This window comes from Tasmannia lanceolata, unplaced genomic scaffold, assembly GCF_043159265.1.
Source record: "Tasmannia lanceolata isolate RefF3 unplaced genomic scaffold, GAP_Taslan_0.1 ptg000019l, whole genome shotgun sequence".
NCBI lineage: Eukaryota > Viridiplantae > Streptophyta > Magnoliopsida > Canellales > Winteraceae > Tasmannia > Tasmannia lanceolata.
Genome location: NW_027518696.1, coordinates 3,883,258 through 3,904,004, shown reverse-complemented (window position 1 = coordinate 3,904,004; position 20,747 = coordinate 3,883,258). Strand labels below are relative to the sequence as shown.

At 36.4% G+C, this 20,747-nt stretch overlaps 2 protein-coding genes across 2 annotated transcripts; one reads left to right on the top strand and one right to left on the bottom strand.

The window, feature by feature from the left end:
- Positions 1–567: 567 nt before the first annotated feature.
- LOC143852888 (histidine-containing phosphotransfer protein 1-like) lies at positions 568–2,470 on the top strand. The gene is made up of 6 exons (XM_077362527.1): positions 568–1,030; positions 1,158–1,288; positions 1,402–1,470; positions 1,784–1,855; positions 2,002–2,074; positions 2,159–2,470. The coding sequence occupies exons 1-6, from the start codon at positions 971–973 to the stop codon at positions 2,207–2,209; spliced, it is 456 nt and encodes a 151-aa protein (XP_077218642.1). The 5' UTR covers positions 568–970; the 3' UTR covers positions 2,210–2,470.
- A 2,081-nt stretch (positions 2,471–4,551) lies between these two features.
- Positions 4,552–17,536, bottom strand: LOC143853181 (nucleoside hydrolase 3-like). Its single transcript, XM_077362917.1, has 12 exons — positions 17,259–17,536; positions 14,016–14,195; positions 13,704–13,814; positions 11,779–12,042; positions 10,425–10,601; positions 10,007–10,291; positions 9,479–9,601; positions 6,497–6,694; positions 6,153–6,406; positions 5,804–6,008; positions 5,243–5,539; positions 4,552–5,114 (listed from the first exon to the last, which is right to left on the bottom strand). The coding sequence occupies exons 1-12, from the start codon at positions 17,418–17,420 to the stop codon at positions 4,827–4,829; spliced, it is 2,544 nt and encodes an 847-aa protein (XP_077219032.1). The 5' UTR covers positions 17,421–17,536; the 3' UTR covers positions 4,552–4,826.
- Between the last annotated feature and the right edge of the window lie 3,211 nt (positions 17,537–20,747).

The following is a 20,747-nucleotide window of genomic DNA, read 5'->3' as shown; positions in this document are numbered from 1 at the left end:
CCAATTAGAAAGAAAGGAATGGCCTGTCCAATCCATGTATTTTTTGGTGGGTAAACTGGGATTGAATCTCAAACCTAGTGGTTGAAGAACATTGTCTTTACCAACTGAGCTAGAGGCTCAACCCCTAGTCCATGGACTTAAGAAAGAAAAAGGGTAATAAATGAGTATAATATATCCATCCAATCCATGTAGTTAAGACCAGCTAAGCACCAACACCACCAAAAACAACAAGAACAGGCGTGCATGAAAAGATTCTCCTTACGAGAAAAAGAAAAAAAAGGTGTGAATGTGTGAAGGGATAAGGAGTAGGTCATCCTTATATTATGGTATGGATAAAAGAGCAAGTTTTCACATTCTATATTTTTCACACTTTTGAGATGGAAGGGATATATGTAATAAGTGTCTTTGCCTGGTTGGGTAACATGGTCTCAAGTCACTACCACGTCAGGAATCTGTAAACCAATACCGAAGAGCATTGGAATGCTGTCTTTCAAGTTTAAAATATAAGAGACAGAAGAAAATAAAAGAGGAGAGAGAGAGAGAGAGAGAGAGAGAGAGAGAGAGAGAGAGAGAGAGACTTTCCGAAATAAAAGGATTGAAAGTTGAATATGAATGTTACATGCCATTATTTACTGGATATTGGGTTCTTTTTAAGCAGTTAACTGCTAATAAAGGGTGGGAGATGGAGGAGGGGATGTGGGAGAGCAGAGCACAAATCCAGAAAGAGAAGAGAAATGGGCAACTTTATATGTATACAATCCAAAAGCAGGCAATTTTGGATTGTTGGGTTCTTCCCAGAAAAATAAATTCATTGAATCCCTTCTAGTGTTGTTTGTTTTTTCCACACCCTTTTGAGTTTTGAGAGTGTTGTTTATTACTTCTAAGTACAACCCATCTTCTGAATGGGTTCATAAGATCTGAAAATCAGAAAACAGATTCAGTTGACTGTGGAGTGAGGAGAGCAGAAAGTATGGAGGTGGTACAATTGCAGTCTAGATTGATCGATCTCACATCATCTCTCTTTCGCGAGGTTAGTTTGAAATGCTAAAAAATGTCTCAGATTTATATGGGCTTTCTTCTTCTTCTTTTTTTATTAATTCTTTCATGTTTTTGCTTGTTTGAGGTGATTTTGATGATGAGTTTTTGTTGATGAGAAGGGATTCCTCGATGATCAGTTTAACCAGCTGCAGCAATTACAAGATGAGAGTAACCCAGATTTTGTGTTTGAAGTTGTGTCTCTTTTCTTTGATGATTCAGAGAAGATTCTCAATGATTTGGGCAGGGCCTTGTGAGGAAGCTACTTCTCTTTGCTTTCTTTCTTTTTTCCTAAATTATGGTTTGTCTTTGTCTTGATTTAGTTATATTGAGAAGGAACTCAATGTTTTCTTATTTTTTTCAAAGAGAGCAACAAAGCGTAGATTTCAAAAAGGTTGATGCCAATGTTCACCAACTGAAGGGAAGCAGCTCCAGGTATTTAAGTCCTCCATCTAATAGGTTTTCTTTTCCTTTCTTTACAAAGCTATAATACTAAGCCCAAAGGATTTCTTGGCCAACTCCAGATCTGGGCTACAGCCCAAGAACAAAGATATACAGTAAATCAATAATAGTAAAACTCTCTGCTTCCTTTGGTGTTGGATCTGACTATGTTTAATTTCTTGGTGTTGTTAATGTTTCTTACTACTATATTTTGCATTCCCCTTTAGATGGAAAGGAAATTAATACATTTCAGTAGAAAGAAAAAGGTTGTGATGAAATCTATCTGAAAATGGCTTCTCTTGAACAGCATAGGTGCACAGAGAGTTAAAAATGTCTGTGTTGCATTTCGCAACTTCTGCGAAGAAAATAACAGAGAAGGGTGAGTTGGTTCAAACTTCAAACACGTATCACAAACTTATTCCTACAATCAATATTATATATCTTAAATCAAACTATAACCATGGGAATAAACCTTTCATTCCATGTACATCTAACAACATAGGAAGCTATATTCCTCTTATGCAGCTGTTTGAGATGTCTGCAACAAGTGAAACATGAGTGTTCCCTGGTGAAGAGCAAGCTGGAATCTCTATTCAGGGTAAGATAAACTCTTTCTTGCAGCCCTTGTGAATATAATTAAGTTCTCTTACTCTCCTATTATTTCCTCCATATTTGATTGTAGTTGGAGCAACAGATATTGGCAGCTGGTGGATCGATTCCGATAATGGAGTAGTATGCTGGCTTTGTAACTAAAGCAATTTAATGCAAAATAGGAGGTGAATGGAGGTGTAAACAAAGTTATGGTTTGTAGTGTTGAGAGTTTCAGAGTGGAAAATGTAAGCTTCTTCGACACATAAGAAGGGTTCTTTAACTGTTGAGCATGAACTATTGATCGTATGAGAGAGAAATAAAGGGAGATGACTCTCATGTGAAATCCCCCTTTTATCTCATTAGCTATAGCTTTCTTTTCAAAATTATAAGAGTAGTTCATTCATGGGCTTTGGGTTTTGATGTGTTGAGCTCAATGACTACATAAAGCCCTCTGTGAAGTATTTTCTGTAGCTGACCCCTGACCAATTACATTCCCTTTATTCCTATTGGGGATGTTCTCCACTAGGATAGAAATCCTTGCATAAGCTGTTCCTAGGATTGGCTACTCTGCTTGGATAAATTTATCTCGAGTAAACCCCTGGGATTGCCGACTCTGGGTTTTGCTTGGCATTTGGGTGTCATGTCAGCAAAACCCCTTGTTTGGTTGCCAATATAGCATTGACATCCCAGGAGACTACCAGGGACGTCTCTCAGTTAATCATTCATTGCAAGTCTACTGATGTATCTCCTCCCTATGAACTTCATGCCAAAATTTTGCTTGGATTTCTTGGGAACGATGCTTTTTCTCTCTTCCCTCTTTTTCTCTCTTTTCTCTCTATATTGGTAATGACACTCCATACCACTACTCTATGAGTTGACAACCAAACACTACTTACCACCAAGTTCCAGGTAAATCCAATGCCTGCTCCTCCCTGATGACTATTTACACCACTAATCTACGAGGTAAATATACCTTACCCGTTGGGGCCATTTTCAATGAGAATCAAGGATAGCAAGCCTATCCAAGGATAAAATAAAACCCAGCTTGCTATACGCACAGAGATCATACCCATCATAATTATCATGGTCCAAAAGGATTAGATTTTGTAACTGGGAATGCAACTCGGGCTAGGTCGAGTTGCATTGGTCTTTAGATAAAAGAGTTTCATGGCATAGAAAGACACTAGTACATAACAAAGAATTTGAATGCTTCCTTTTCTAAAAATTCAAAATTTTACATATTCTGTTAGACAATTGGGTTGAGTTTTCTGATTCAAAATTACTTCATATATTTCAGATAACAACAGTTTGCACTTAAAAACAAGACAGAAAATTACATGTAATAACTGAACTTACACCAATGAGATCACTTTTTTCTTCTTCAGATTTTATCTTGAATGCTTTGGAGGAGACATTCAACGGATGGGATCTTCTTCTTCTTCAAGATGGAGATCGAATTGCAGGATGTAGTTGTAGGGTGGAGAGGGGCCAACACGAATTCCTCGGGGGATTGAAAAATTACAAGGCAAAAATTTTTATTTTTTATTTTTTTCAGATTTCAAAATTCTAAAAATTCCTTGAAGAAGGGATGTTAATGCCCTTAAATAGAGAGGTAACCCAATTTAGGGGAAAAATTGGAAGATTCCAAGTGTCTCTCTGGTTGTAATTGAGGGTAGAGAACTCATTTTATCATGGTCAATCTCAGCCCCTTTTTTGAAGATTCAGTCAATGTCAGCCCTTGATCATATTAGTGATCAATGGCTGTGACTAAATCACTAATCAATTAGCTAACGTAAGCACAAGTGATTATATTCCCTCATTTCAAAAGTTGCAAAATGCCCCTCCTTAAAATCATGAATTTGTTTCCATGGGATTGATCTATCCCATGAAAAAAATTGTCATTTTCCTTAACCGATTATCAACCATTGATGAAAAAAAATTACCTGATAATGATCCCAGCAAACTCAGCTAATGTAACTCAAGATCAGTTAAATTTAACTTTTGATATAAAAGTAAGGCATGCAACAAAGATAGATTTGGAAATGTATGGGTGCCAACCTTATGCTGCTTACATGTGAGGGTATTTTTTTCTTTTCACTTGGAGCATTTGCATGCCTTCGGATTAGATTATGGGCAATGTGGATAACACCTTTGTCGTCATACTACAAACCGCCGCTATTGCATAACATGTAATCCATTGTGAAGTATGAAAAATAAAGGGCAGCAAATATCTATAAACAAAAACTGTTGCAGCCACTTGGAAAATGATCCAATCATGATGTATGGCATAGTTTAGAGATTTGATACAAGGCAAAAACAGCACCCATTGTTATAAAGCAATAAAAATAAACTCCAACTGCAAAATATGATTCAATTAAAGAAATATGATGTTTCAGTAATTTTTCTTAAGAACTGAAAATAACCATTATGGCAAGGATGCTAGATGCAAAACCTGGTCATATAGATGATGTCACTATGAAAGCCTCTTGTTAATCTTATGATCTAAAGAAAAAATGAAGAACCATGTACATGATCTGCCTATTTGCTCTGATACCAACTGGAAAGATAGTATGAGAAAAGAGAAAGAAAGGAGAAGAAAGACAATAAGGATCCGATCAAAAAAGACAATAAGGAAAACAGTGTGTCAAGCGTCACATGAACCCTTTTCATATGTTATATATATTTTTTATTATAAAATATTGTGGGCAATAATGCCTTCACAACATAATTTTATGGAAGAAATTTAACCTACAAAGGCCTCAATCACAACGAGTCCAAATTCTTTCTTGTTCAAAGAAGCTGCTAATCACAGCAGATTGTGTTTTATCACCTAATAAGTTAGTGACCTGATCATAATATGCTTTGGAGTCTAAACTCTCCAATATAGTAACTAATCTTCCATTGTTTTTATCAATCACAATCTGCCCATCTTTGGATATGTCACCAGTAACCAAGACAGTGATAGGCTTGATTTGTGTCGTCAGATTTAGAAGCTGATGATCACCACCCAAGAGCACCGCACCAAGGATTTCTCCCAAGAATGTATCCTGCATTCGGATAAATAGTAAACGTGACACCAAAAAAAAAAAAAAAAACTACAATACCCATATGGTGGAATGCTAACATGCATTAGATGCTTCAGATATAATTAGGTCACGAGAGGGATATACTTTACCATGTGGTGGTATCTTTGGTACTTTTGTTGTAAATGGTACATCCTTGACAGCAAACGATGGGAAAACATGGCTTCGGGTGTCCTATTTGTCAGCTGCTCTAGAATCTTATCAAATGAACTAAATCTCCATTGGATGCTGAGGGGAATGAGTGTGATATCAAGTTTTGAGTCCATGACCGTCTTAGCAGCTAAAGGGTCAAGAAACATGTTGAATTCGGAAAACTTGTTTGAAGGAATGGTGAAAACATTTCCTTCACTGATACCATCACTTATATGCCCCCCAACTATATATACATCCTGCAATAGAAAGTAAAACCAAGAGGCAATGATGTTATTTGGAGAGCATAATGGTGAGTCCAATAATGTAATGAAAAAGATAAATATAAATTGTGATTTGACAAAATTCATATCGAAACTTATAGTTCAATTACTTCTTTCAAGTTTCAACCATCATAACCTATTCCCTATAAAGATCCAAAATCCATTTGCCCAACCTCTTTCCAACCATCATAACCTCTTCCCTACAAAGTTTGGACAGCAAGATGAGAAAAAGTAACTGACCTGAATCACAGAGCTTGCATTCTTATCTGATAGAATTATGTTGGCTAAATTAGTTAGTGGTCCATTCGTCAATATTGTAATCTTATCTCCTGGATCCATCGCCCTTGAAATAGACTGCCAAACTTCTAATGCTAATGGTTGTCTAAGTTCAGGGTGATCAGTATCTTTTGGAGCTCCATATTTCACAGAGTTTTCAGATGTAAGCCTGAAATATAATCCCGTTAAGTAATCCAAACATAACCCGTATTTCAACTAGAATGACACCTACATATCAAGTGCAGTATTATGCTATAAAGATACACTGCACCAGCATCTGTGTTGAATGGATTCGGATTCAACCAGTACCTACCTTCTAGGGCTCCGTGGCAAACTACGAGATAATCCATATAGCGTATCAGAGTCAATAAATCCACCAGCACCATGTGGGATAGCCTTTATGTATTTGCAGTCCCCAACAGTAGGGAAAGAGGGATCCGGTTGCCCCAGCGCAAATAGACTTCCTAGACCAACAGGCAAGTCATCCCGCCCCATCATATGCAATATATCATACACAATATCTATTGTCGCAGCATTTGCCCAGCCATTGCCATTTACCAAAATTGCCTTGGAAATAGAAACATAAAAATATTTGATATAATTAGTATGGATAGACCCATAACAATTGAAAACAAAGTAGATGGAGTTCCACTCTACCTTGAGGTTAATTATTTCAACAGGTACTTTTAGTAGGTAAAAAAGAGCTATAAAATCTCCTGCACTCATATCCATGTCAAACACGACAGGTTTCCCCAGTTTCCTTGTTGAAAAATCTGGCTTGTATAAAACTTCTTTGTAGCAAGGAAATTGTGTTGTTAAATTGAACCGCCCACTCTGTTGAGAATCATTTAGATCCTTCACAAACAAAAGAGATAATTTCATAATTTATTTCATGCACAACATGCAACCTATGGAAAAAATTCAAATTGGTTGAAAATAAGAATGAGTGTAACAAGAGTAAAAAAAAACTTAGATGCGTCCCCTTTATTTCAACGAAGTATTTAAACCTTAACCATGCATATATAATGTATGGGGCTCCTTTTCAAATGATCCACTGTGGGAAACAGTCTGGTTCTACATTGTACCTAAATATTCACACCTAAACATCAACAGTGTGATCAAAATTGCTAGGGCCGGTAATGCAATCAGAAATACTACGAATAAAACTTAACATCACAGAAGAAAGAATACTAAAATTAATTGCCTATAAAATTTCTATTGATCTGCTTTTGGCACTAGACCTGGACACAGCCCTTTGCTTTTACTACTCCAACAAATGAAGTGTCCATTTATAACTATGTAGAATCTTGTCATTAACCATCTGGCAACGGGGTCACCTGCCTAATCAGCATCTGAGTAGCTTACAATTGTGACTCTTTTGTGCTTTCGTTGCTCATAATACTGTCCATAGTTTATTGTTCCTTGGATGTACCCTAAAACTCTCTTTTCTGCCAGCAAATTGATCCTCTGTGGGAACATTCAAGTGTGACAAACCTTATTCACAGCATATGTGATAGCTAGTCTTGTGAATGTAAGATTCTGAAGGACACTCACCAAGATCTTGTACATGAATGGATCCTTCATCCTTTTCTCTTTTATTTTATCCATCATTATAGTAAGCTTTTTATTTACAAATAAAGCATTATATTTACTTGGGCTATTAAATTCTCAATGCATTACTTGATTAAAATTTTAGAATTGATGAAAAGGGATTTGGATTTTCATGTGGGTTGAATGGATCAAAGAGAGATTAAGATGAGACTTCTAATTGATTACAATGGAAGAACAAGATTAGAAGAGAAGAGAAGTAGTTATTAGTGTGCCTGTTCCTCGTCACAAGCAATCAGACTCTGTTTGCAGGAATCTGCTAGCAACTTGGGTGAATAACAAGCCCCAACACAATGGGCGCCAATGAGTTGTTTGTTGTAACAGAATGAGTGACGGTTATCGTGCGACCAACTTGAGATTAATCTAGGCATGGATATCTCGCTCTTTCATTGATGAAGATGGGGTTGTGCCTGTAGACCAATTGATCAATGCTTTGTACCTCAACCTCAAGGACATAGGTTTAATCCTAGCTTACCTACCAAAAAAATGGACAAAAGGAGATATAGGATCGCCATAACAATTTGTGTGGCAAGGTCATTGATTTAATTGCTGATTCAAAAACATTACAGTACGTACATACATACATATATGTATATATGTGTGTGTGCATCAACAATGTGTACAATTACTATAATGTACTAGGTCACTAATAATATTTTATTTAATAATTATATCATGTGGTGAACTTTCTTTGAAGAAGATTAGCATGAAGTTGAATGCGACAGATATGATGACTAAGCCAGAGCTGTGGAAATTTTCAAGCCATTCTTGGATTTGATCAAAGTCCAGAATGATTGGACACTTTGCCATCCCAGTGGGTTGTTTGGGTGAAATTTTCTGTGAGCAATCTCTATGGATAAGCCTAGCAGAATTCAAGGCAAGGTGAAAATGGTTTGAGTGTTCGAATTAGTTGAGTTTTACTACAACTTCGACTTCCATGTCAAAGTAGGTGATGTGAGAACATCGAAAAAGATTACAAAATATAGGTTTTTTGAGAGTTCGTGAGGTGAGAGAGAGAGAGAGAGCATGAATACAAGAGCAAGCAGCATTTGCATGCGAGAGGTGTGTTTCTTTTTAGTTTCTTCTTTTGTCTTTCAGGATTTAAATTTGTACTCGCTTTTTTTGTTTGCACAGGGTCAATGAGTTACTCTGTGAAAGTTTCACAGAATTCAAGCGAAGGTGGAGATTGGTTTAGTTTTTTATTACGTATGTTGAGTTTTAATATGATATGAATTTCCAAGTCATAGTAGTTGACATGGGAAGACCACCTAAAAAGCCCTCATAAAAAAGAGGTCTGAAAAAACAGAATTAGGAGAGATTTTCATTTTTATTGTTGAGATTTGAGAGAGAAAGGGGTCTCATGAGTACGAGAGCCCAACGCTTTAGAAAATGAGAGAAGGTGTGTTTTCTCCTTAATTTCTCATTTTGTCTCTTGAGGTTTTAAATCTCTTGTAATCAATTTTTCCTTTAACATATGTGGACTTTCTGATCACTTTGCCTATGGACATAGTCACTCTTGCAATCTCTCATCATCTTACCATCATAGATAATCCTGGGTTGTTTGCACAAAAACACATTCACTTTCTCAAAAGCCCAAACATTTCAAAGGTATGTTAATTTTCCAAGAACCTTTGATGAAAGCATCCTTCCCTAAGTGTTCCATCCAATTACTTAAACATGGATATATCCTTGTATAGAGAGTTCCAGATTCAGAGCCCATAGAGAACACAATTGTACCATAGGATGCAACAATACCCTGCTAACCTAGCTTGAGAAATGAACATTGTCCTGTAATTAATTAATTCAAAGCAATTATTAATTATCCTCAATTACCCATGATTATATAAAAGGAAACCTGCCCTCTCTATCAAGAATTATAGAAATAACCGCGCTTCATTCTAATCCGAGAAAAATGAGAAAAAAATAGCACCAAACTAAATGTAGAGATAAAAAAAGTCCTAAATGGATATAAAGGATGTTTCGTGAGCTCGAATTTGATACAGGAAAAAAAAGACATTTAGAATCACTTACATCCAAAAAGCTTATGAAAAACTCCCTATCAAGTGGGCTTCCAATATCCCGGTTTGGTTTTGCTTTTGTTGCAGCAAGTACCTGAACTGCTTCCGGACCAGTTCCCTCCTTTGTGGATCCATCCTATTTGTACCACACCGAATTCATATTAGTACTTATAAAATTTGATAAAAAAAATGTACTTTCAATTGAAAGGACAAAGGGTTCTACACCATGGAAATATATCGAACATAAACTTTTCATGGAGAAAAAAACTTTGTTCTGAATTCAGCCCCTCAAGTAGTCATATCCTAATAATCTATTAAACAAAAGATGTTAACAAAAATTATCACCCCATATGTGCTGATTTTATAACCTTAGTTACAATTTACAATACGGTAGGTAGTCATTAGAGAAATATAATCAATGGATGATCTTATATTACAGCAGTGAGCTTAAGAATCATTAGTTAGACAGAAGTAATATACCTAAGTGAGACAGAAATAAGAAAAGATATAAGTTGTCAACTATTTCATCCTAATAAATTACCTCGCATTTCCCTTTCCCATCTTTCACCAAGCAAAATGGATCTTGAAGCCCCATCTGAACATGACCACTATGTACTCCATCTATCTGTAAATTAAACTTTGGAATCGCACGACCATCAAAAAATGGATTGGAACCATCATATACGCCATAGGGTTTATTTGAGGTAACTATTGTTATGTTTACATATTCCATCTCAGCAAATTCATTTTCCCCATGATGATTGTGTCCATTACGTATGATTGATACGGCCACTCCAGCCATAAAAGAATCCCACATGAAATACGCCTGCAAAAAGTTGTCTAAAAGTTATTAAAGAGGTATACTTAAATCAAATTATTTAGGAGTTGCAAAAAAACTGACTACATATTCAAATGTAAGAAAAAACTCAACTAATGAAAGAAGCACAATAGAAAGTTACCTTATAAAACAGCTCATCAATCCGAGTTTCACGAGCCATTTTTAAGGATTGGAAGCAGTACTGTGCCTCGTATGTGTCCTGCCTCTGCTCAAATACCTTAAAGAACTCCTTAGTTATGGGGATGGTGTCTGTTGCATCAAGTGGAATTAGGATAATTGGGATGCCTGAATGGAATACCTACAAGCAAAGAAATGCCATGCATCCATGAATGTCTAATGTGGCATCCCAAAATGTTATATGAGAACTAGCATCCCAAGCTAAGGGAATAAGAATTTGCCCATGTCAAATTCTATTAAGGCAGGCGTCGACAATCCAAACTGTTACCAATATAATGCTTTGCAAGTTATAGTTCAAAATTAAAAACAGAAGATTGAATATTCAACATCTTTCTCACAGGAGGAATGATAGCTGAAAGGGCGCTCTTTATGCAAGGGCCTGGGAAGGGCCCTTGAATAGATCCACGTCATTTAAGGGCCCTTCCCAGGCCCTTGCATAAAGAATGCCCTTTCATCTATCATTCCTCCACTCACCCGGGTAATAAATACAGATTGGTTTGCCGGAAAGGGGTGGAAAGAGCTGGAAAGGAAACCCAATTCCATGTTTCCACCTCTTTTCGTGTGGTTTCCATTTTTTGTGGTTGGACTTTTGGAGGGGGGGAATGTAGCAGCTCTTTCACATGTATATCCACAATTGGAGACTTCAAGGTGTGTCTAGTTTATGACTTTGGATGTTAATGTGAGGAACTTCAAACGTTCCCCTTTCTAAGATCAAAAGCACAATGAAGAGTATCATATGGAAGACCAAATTCAGAAAGACTAAGGTTCATGCATTTCCTAATTAGACTTAGATATGAGTCTGATCTGATCATATTACACACTTCATTGTGTCGTCACTAGCATCATAATAAACTAATTTTTGAACCATTGAACCGTCAATGCATTTCTCCACATCCGGAACCATGGCCCAAGAGACTCAAACTGCTCTGCTTGCTTCAAACTATCAAATTGCTACTTGTACTCCGATATGGATTTCTATAGAATGTTCTCTTTTATATGAATCAATAACCACTCTAGCTTTGATCCCACATATAGTTTTCTCATTTTCTAGAACTAACTACAGCCAAGCGATTAAACAAACTTCATTCCAGGGCTATGTAACTATAGAGATACAGAAGCCGCAGAAGGTTAAAGCAAAACCATGGTCATACACTCATCAAAAAAATGTTAATCGGAATAAAAGACATAATCTACTTAAAGCTTCATGCTTATCAAATGGATAGTACCATACATAGAAGTAAGAAAAAAATGTTCACAATGTCCAGTTATTAATATATGTTACAAGAATAATTAGTTACCTCATATGCAGCGAAAGGATCTCCGAAAATATTGAATTCAGCATATGGGTTGCTAGTGTAGGCTGTGAACAGATTACCTGACCTACCACCACCCATGACATAAATATGCTCAATATTTTTCTTCAAATGAGGATTATTCCTAATAAAAATAGCAAAATTTGTATGAGCTCCAAGAAGAAACACGGTAATGGGACCAGCAGATACTGTGTCTATCATGACCTGCTGTGCAGTAGGCTGGTAAAGAGGAGAATAATTTCTTTTCCCCTGTGATGAACACAAAAAACATAAGATAATTAAAAGTCTAAACACCCTATGTTATATGATCAGAAGTTGTGACTAAACGTTAGACGTATGGCATAAGGTCAATCCCAGACTTAACAATAAAAGAATAAAGATATGAGTCCCATGTTAAAATTCAGAATGTTAATGCAAAGAGGCTGTTTACTCAAATATACATCATTTGATAATATGTATCAGAAAATAAATAATTCTCAATTCTATAAAATGTAATACATAGAATTGAGAATAAAAAGAATATCATTCAAAATTTGAGAGAGAGAGAGAGAGAGAGATATTGGTGCAGCATCCAAAACTAATCATTACAAAGCAATTGACGAGCTAAATTGTAGAAGAGAATAAATGAGAACACAAATAATCAACTGGCATACCACGAACTAGCCATTGGATAAAATACAAAGTTTTCAACATAAAAGTGCAATAATTCTAAAAAACCTGAAAACTGTTCTTGATACAACTATTGGAACCATAACCATTGTTCATACATGTATTTGTGTGTAACTAGAGAGCAACCTGAAAACTGTTTTTGATACAATTATTAGAACCATAACCATTGTTCGTGCATGTATCTGTGTGTAACTAAAGAACAACAACACATCCATGGTATCACATTATAGGCACCTAGCATATTGACCTTCTAACCAGACCACTTTCATATTAACAATTTTCAGAAAATAATTATACACACACACACACACACACACACACACACACACACACACACACACACACACACACACACACACACACATATATATATATATATATATATATATATATATATATATATATATATATATATATATATATATATATATATATATATATATTGTTTATGTGTGTGTATTATTATATGTGAAATTCTAAGGCCCTGTTCATTTGAGATTGTGCCAACCGATTGAGACCCAATGCACCTTCATGCAATCAATTTCAATTACCAGGATAAAGCATCAAAAGAAAATTTTAAAATTTAACACAGGAAATTGTATTGATTCACCAACATATACAATAGGCAGTTGCAATAAGTAAGCAAAGGACTTCTGTTCACTGGATAAGCTGGAAAAGAATCCATGGCATTGAAATTATGACCCTTGCTGCTATTTCAGGAGTCTTGAAGCCCTAAAGATTTATTTGAGAAATTTTTTATAAACCATAAATTAAATTTTCTCACATAAAAAAACCACATTTTTAGCTATAAAATTTCTACTGTTCTTGCATACATTATCCCGCTCTACATGAAAAGCTGCTATGGTTAACCCTTCAAGAAATCATAGTTCCAAAGTTGAACTTTCGAGGGATTCGCTGATAGAACAGTAATGAAACACAACAATCCAAGGTTGTGTATGTTATAACTAAATTCTAAAGAAATCTTTCAATTTCAATAGAGTTCATGATACTTTGAGTAGATTAAGACAGTAAGGATATTAGTAACGGAAACAAAATAGAATAATTGAAGCACATCAAATATCAGACAGAAAGCTGCTGTATTATACAATCAATCAGAAACAAGTTTTTAGACTGAAATTTAAACAAGTATGACTCCAAAATGGAAACTATCTCAAAGTAAATCAAATGATTGAACTAATAAAGTGCTCAACAGACTACACGCAAAGAATTTAATTTTGTACCTGTGGAAGGAAGCCTCTTCGTATGCCATAATTAGTATCTGTTTCTAAACGTCCTCCAGCTCCTAAAGGAATAGCCTGTCTGTACCGACAACCTCCTACTGTTGAAATACCCTGTTGGATACTCAACTATTACCAAAACTTGAGAAAAAAAAAATGGATTTGGCTGTGGAGTAAATAGACTTCTATGCTAAGATTTCAATGCAAAATCCTTCCTAAAACTATATCAAACATGTGATGATGACTGTTCATGAAAAGGTATTACGATATTATGTTTGAGATATGCCAGACATAAAACAAGATTTTCGTTGTTACCTGTTCAATCAGTGGAAGATATCCACCAACATCTGGGAGTATAGTACCATCTGGTAATATCCCACCTTCACCCCCTACTCCAACTGCAATGTCATCCCTATCCATCATATAAAGAATGTCATATATTTGATTCACAGCATGCCCAGCATTTGTCCATCCATTTGCATTGACCGTAATCGCCTGCAACATGGGAGTACTGTTAGGATATAAAGTTATTTGAAAATAATTCAATTTTAAATTGTTAAGGTACATTTAAGAAAGTGAAATTTGAAAATCAACTCTTCCTTTATTTGTACTCCACAATGAATTGCACAGAATTAGGCAAATAGAAAAGATTAAGCAGCTTCTTGCATTCTTTCTTCATGTTCGGTTGGTTGTCAGTGCTGTTATTTCTTGTGTAATCGCATAAATGACTATTGCATGCATAAACAGAGTGTTAAATAGCATGTTGATGTCAGTGTTAAATAGCTATCATATACTTGGTTGTACTTGTACATGATGTGATCAATAAATATATAATAATGCACATGATATTTTTCTTTTCTGCAGGACATTACTTGGGATTTCAACTCCTCTGTCACATGTCAAATTGCTGACAAGGAGAGTGAAGGTATTTTATATCAGCACATGTCACATATTCAATCAACTTTAATTAAAGGAAAATGATATGCCCCCCTCCCTCTAACGTTATTAGTTAAGTTTTAAAGCCAAAGAAAAACGTTAAGGGGGTATCATCTCCCTGATTAAAATACAAAACTTTGAAGTACAATGGGAAAGAAAGCCCAGGAAACATCGTAAGAAGCTTATTCAATCAACTCTAATTAAAATACAAAACTTTGAAGTACACAGGGAAAGAGGGCCCACAAAAATCACATTTTACATGAAGACACACACTAGTATTCCGGGCCCATGCTATGCATGGGTGTAAAATGACAGGCCCCACACAATCAAAACATAATGTGTAAGAGTGGGCCCAACTCATAAAAATCCTGCGTTGTAAAATGGTAGGCCCCACCCTATAAAAAATATGGCAGCCCCATCGCATCAATAACATGAGATGTAAAATAGTGAAGTACCCCACACAATATGGCAGCCCCACACTAATGGTGGGGCCCATCCATCATAGCATGAGCTGTAAAATAGTGGGCTCCACCAAATGCATGGGTTTAGGTAGATATGGTGTGTCCACAAGATTAAGTGTAAAATGCCCCACCCATGCTTGGGTTTAAAATGTTGGACACCACCCTTTCAAATCATGAGGTGTAAAATAGTGGGCTCTAGTCAATTCATAGGTTTGGGTAGAGACAGTGGACCCCACCTTATCAATACATTAGGGGTAAAATGGTGGGCCTCACCTTGTGCATAGGTTTGGGTAGAGACAGTGGGCCTCCCATGCTAGATATGGTCATTAAATACTGGGCCCCACCCCATCATAGCATGAGGTGTAAAATAGTAGGTCCCACGGTATGCATGAGTTTGGACAGAGTCGAGGTAAAATGGTGGGCACTATGCTATTCTTGGTATAAAAATGAGGCCCACCCCATCAAAACATGGTGTAGGTAAAATGTTTTCCAAAAAAAAGAGAAACTTTTCTTGGAAAAAGGCGAATGACAAATGAAAAGAAAGCTGCTTAGTACATATTATGTACAGGAAAATGGTTTCAGAACTCCACTATTTTTATAAGATGAGTGAAAGCATCTTGTCCTTCAGTATTTAGAGGGCTTGTAAGAGCTTTTCGATAAGGTAAGTCGTGCATCTTATAATATATTGCGGCGTTGATATCATTTCCCTATATAAATAGGGAAAAGGGAATCTAAGAGTATGCATAGGTAGCTTACCTATGCAAGCTTCTTACTGTCGGCTGAGTTTTCCAGCGAGTGGCTGGTACTATGTTGTTCCTCTCCGAATATAGAATAATACCCTAAAGTTTCAAGTCGATCCAGCCTCCGAATTGGGAGAACAAAGCTTTCAAAATGAGTGGCAATTTCTATAAATTTTTTGAGCTACCACAACTTGTTACAGAAACTGCCACTTACTTTGAAAGCTTCATTCTCTTGATCCAGCTGTCGAATCGACTTGAAACTTTCGGGGGTGATTCGTCGATCAGAGAGGAACAAAACAGTACTAGCCATTCCCCCCCCCCCCCCCCACCCACACACACACACACACACACACACACATATATATATATATATATATATATATATATATATATATATATATATATGAGAAAATGGTTCCTACACATATGTGTAGATAAGTTATCTACACACTAACTTAAAATACAGTGGGGGCCACATTATTTGGGTGATCCAAACCATTCATTTTTAAGGCCCTCACATAGATAGGGTGTCCACAAAAAATCAGATCCATAGGATCATCCTAACCATTCGAACTGTGGAGGCAAAAAATGGACTAATTTGTGAAGGTTTAAAGACATCCATTTTACCTCCACAAATCGTAGGGTTGGGATGATCCTATGGATCTGATTTTTTGTAGACACCCTATCTATGTGAAGGTCTTTAAAATGGATGGCTTGGATGGCCCAAACAATGTGGGCCCCCACTGTATTTTAAGCTAGTGTGTAGAGAACTCTCTACACGTGTGTAGGAACCGTTTTCTCATTATATATATATATATATATATATATATATATATATATATAGACACACACACACACACACTAGTATTCAGTCGCATGTTATGCATTGGTGTAAAATGGTTGGCCCTAGGCCATCAAAACATGAGGTGTAAAATAGTGGGCTCAGTCAAATGCATAGGTTTGGGTAGGGATAGTGGACATCGCCTCATCAGTAACCTTAGGCGTAAAATGGTTGGCCCTGCCTTTTGCATTGGTTTGGGTAGAGACTATGGGCTCCATCATAGCATGAAGTGTTAATTAGTGGGTCCTATGCATGGGTTTGGATAGAGTTGGTGGGCCCACAGGATAAAGTGCAAAATGGTGAGCCCTACCCATGCTATTCTTGGGTATAGAATATGTGCGGCACCCCATGAAAATATGTTGTAGGGGAAAATGTTTTTCAGGAAAATCTCAGCAAGTCAACTCAGTAAAGACTCGAATCTATTTTCAGTTGGCTCGCTAATTGACTCAACTCATGAAAATTTCAACCTAGTTGTACAAATTTGCTGAGTCAGCTCGCGACTCCAACTACTCAACCTAACTTAGCACCAATTCAAATACAAAAACAAAGTAAAACAGCATCCAAAGGCAAGAACACAAACCTTCAAATCGAATTCAGATCTATTCTGCTTCAAAAGATACAAGAGAGCGAAGAAATCATCTGTATCCATATCGGTATCCACAAGCATCCGGTGTGGAACTGCCATGGTTTGAAGGCAGCTAACCAAACCCAGTAGCGACAACACTCTACACACCCACCACATTGTTAAATTACCGTCGGAAAGCACTACAAAATACTCTTTTCTCCTCAAAATTTGTTTAAATTCGGAACAATTATAAATGGCCTTCTCACTCTGAACTGTTCCATCGGTTCCGAAACATGTCAATCCTGAAAAGGAAATCAATCCACATGTATGAATTTCAGATAAAAATCCAGAAGAATATGTTTCGTTCAACATAGATATTTTGAGATCTAGAAAATATTTAAAGATAGTAGTGTGCAAGATTTGCACATCTCCAAAAAGAGCAACCAAAGCTGCAAATAGTAGAGATTTCAAAGATAGAAATATGCAAATATTAAAAATATCTCAAAATATCATTCAAGGCTGAAAATGGAAGTGTGTTGTAAATAGAAGAGATATGCAAATCTCTCAATATAGCAGTTCGTTTGTGATTTTATACCATTCCTTGTATCATGTATTTCCCTAATACCTTGTTGAATAGTTTTTAAATATAGTCTCCGAAGCCAAGAATGGACATGGGGAGTTTTACATTCCAACGAATTTGCCATTGTTACATGGTATTAGAGTAACTTGTGAAGTTCAATAGGTACAATACTTGCTCAATGATCTTAGTATTCCACAGCACCAACCAGTCAACCAAGCTGCTCTTCACATTGCAGCTAATCCAGTTTTTCATGAACGGACAAAACACATTGAACTTGATTGTCACTTTTTCAGAGAAAAGACCGAGAAAGGGTTGATTCAACCAAACTTCATTCCATCAAAACATCAATTTGGCCAACATCTTCACCAAAGCTTTGGAAAAGATAATTTTCGGCTAATTATCACTAGGCTGGGTATGGTAAATCCCCATGCACCTTGAGGGGGAGTATTAAAGATATAAATGTGCAAGATTTGCACATCTTCAAAAGAGCAACCAAAGAGATTTTAAAGATAGAAATATGCAAATATTGCAAATTGCTCAAAATAGAATTCAAGGCTGAAAATGGAAGGGTGTTGTAAATAGAAGAGATATGCAGATCTCTCAATATAGCAGTTATGTCTGTCATTTTATGCCATTCCTTCCTTGTATCATGTATTTTCCTAATACTTTATTTGATAGTTTATAAATATAGTCTCCCAAGCTAAGAATGGCCTTGAGGAGTTCAACATTCCAACAAATTTGCAATTGTTACAAAAAAGAAAGGTAACATAAGAAGAAACAAAGAAATGAAATTCAGAAGGCGAAGTAAATCAAAAGGAGAATACACAACTCACTTTCTTAAGTGTTTATTCGGTTTCCTTTCTGTTATAGAAGTGAAAAAAATTTCGTAAATCTTTTACATGTCGAGAAGATAAAACAGCAGTGTAGTGTATGTAGAGAAGAAGGAAAACAGAGAGAGAGAGAGATACGTGATTACGTGCCTAGATGGGTCCCACGTAGGCTGGAATAAATTAATTAGATATTTTAGTGAATAATATCAGATATATTTAGTAGTTATTTTATATTAGGATATCTTTATCTGGCTATTTCTATTATTATCATTAGATCTTTCTAGATCTTTCTATGTTTATCATTTTCTATGTTAATTTGTAAGTGCTTTATATAAGCACATGCTACTGTTAATGAAAGGAATGAAGAAACCATCTTAGAAATTGTGTCTTTTTGCACAAAGGAGGATTGATCCTTTCCTCGAAGTGGATCAAGAGGCTGATCTTCCCTCTAAGAAGATCAATCGCGTTACGAACTGATTCGGGTTCATAACACAGAGAGAGAGAGAGAGAGAGAGAGAGTATTCTTGGCCATGGCGTATATTCAAGTACTAGTACTCCGTACCCATGCTATGCACACTGTAAAATGATAGGCCTCACATCTTCAAAAGATGAGGTCGAAAATTGTGGAGCCCACCCTAATGCATTGGTTTAAATAGAAATGGTGAGCCTACACCATCGACAACAATACAATAGGCATAAAATGGAGGCCTCCACCTTATGCATAGGTTTGGATAGAGATGATGGGCCCCACCCACCAAAACCTGAGGTGTATCTTAAAGAAGCCAATGCCTCTCATTCCCTAATTCAGTGGTTTCTCAAATTTTCCACTCTTGCTGGAATGCGCGTCTTGTCTTGATAGATTAATTTCATGTTATCCCATTCCAAATGCCACCCCGAGGCCCCGTCGGAGTGGATTTTTTTTTATTACTCAATATGTTATTAGATACCTAACCAACACTCCAAAAGCTAGAGAGCTATGGAACTCATTGGACTTGGTCTTTTTAAAATTGTCCCACGAGATTTCACAGCGGGTTTTGCATTTGAGAACAGCCACACAGGTTTACTTTTTGCCACATTTTGTCTTATTCATTTAATTAAAGCCAGCTGCGAAATGGCTTTATGCCAAATGGCTTAGCAAATCCCGCATAATAATATAATAATCAATAAAATTTTATGAGGAACATGAGTTGAAGAACGGTCACACGGCCGAATCACTTTTTAGCATATTTTGTCTTATTCATTTGAGGTGGCATTTCTTTAATGCAAAAGTCAGCTCTGAAATGGCTTCTGTGAAATTTCCTAGCAAAAATTTAAAAACTTAAAGATCACACAAATTACAATTCAAATTGCTTTCAATTAGATATTACAATATGTATTGCATATATCTACAGTTCTTGATTATTTTTTTATTGAGTTGAGCCCAGTTGATATGAACCAATTCTATTTGATTTTGTAAAGCACTCTATTGAGTGTCTTTGAATGGCTGAATCACAGATGTTATCTAGCCCTTCCCTACCCAGATAGAGAAAAGCCTCGAATTCCAGGAAGAGAGAACCTCCGACCATAGATGGTTTCATGCTGCCATGGCTAAGATGCAAAGAACTACAAAATTCAAACTAGAACCGAAAAACAAACAAGAAAACCTTACCTTATCTAATTGGGGGTGGATTGATCGGGACTATGAGAACGAGAGAGATCTTTTAAGTAGAAACAAGACAAAGATTTCTTTTCTTTTCTCTTTGGTTTCCTGCTTAGATCAAGAGAGGAAGAGAAATAAAAATAGACCAGTAGACCTTATTTTAGGACATCCACTACAGATTTTGTTTGGGTTGTGTCACCGATTTTAAGGATATGGGAGATTTGGTTGGTAGGAGTCATTCATTTTAAGGATACAGGTGTTTTGGTTTGGTGGTTGGAGTTTCCGATTTTATGGGCATGGGAGATTTGGTTTGGAAGGAGTCACCTGTTTTAAGGAAATGGGAGGAGGGGAGTTGCCGAGTGTGTGTGTGTGTGTGTGTGTGTGTGTGTGAGAGAGAGAGAGAGAGAGAGAGAGAGAGAGAGAGAGAGAGAGATTGGAGTCCTGCTACCGTTTTG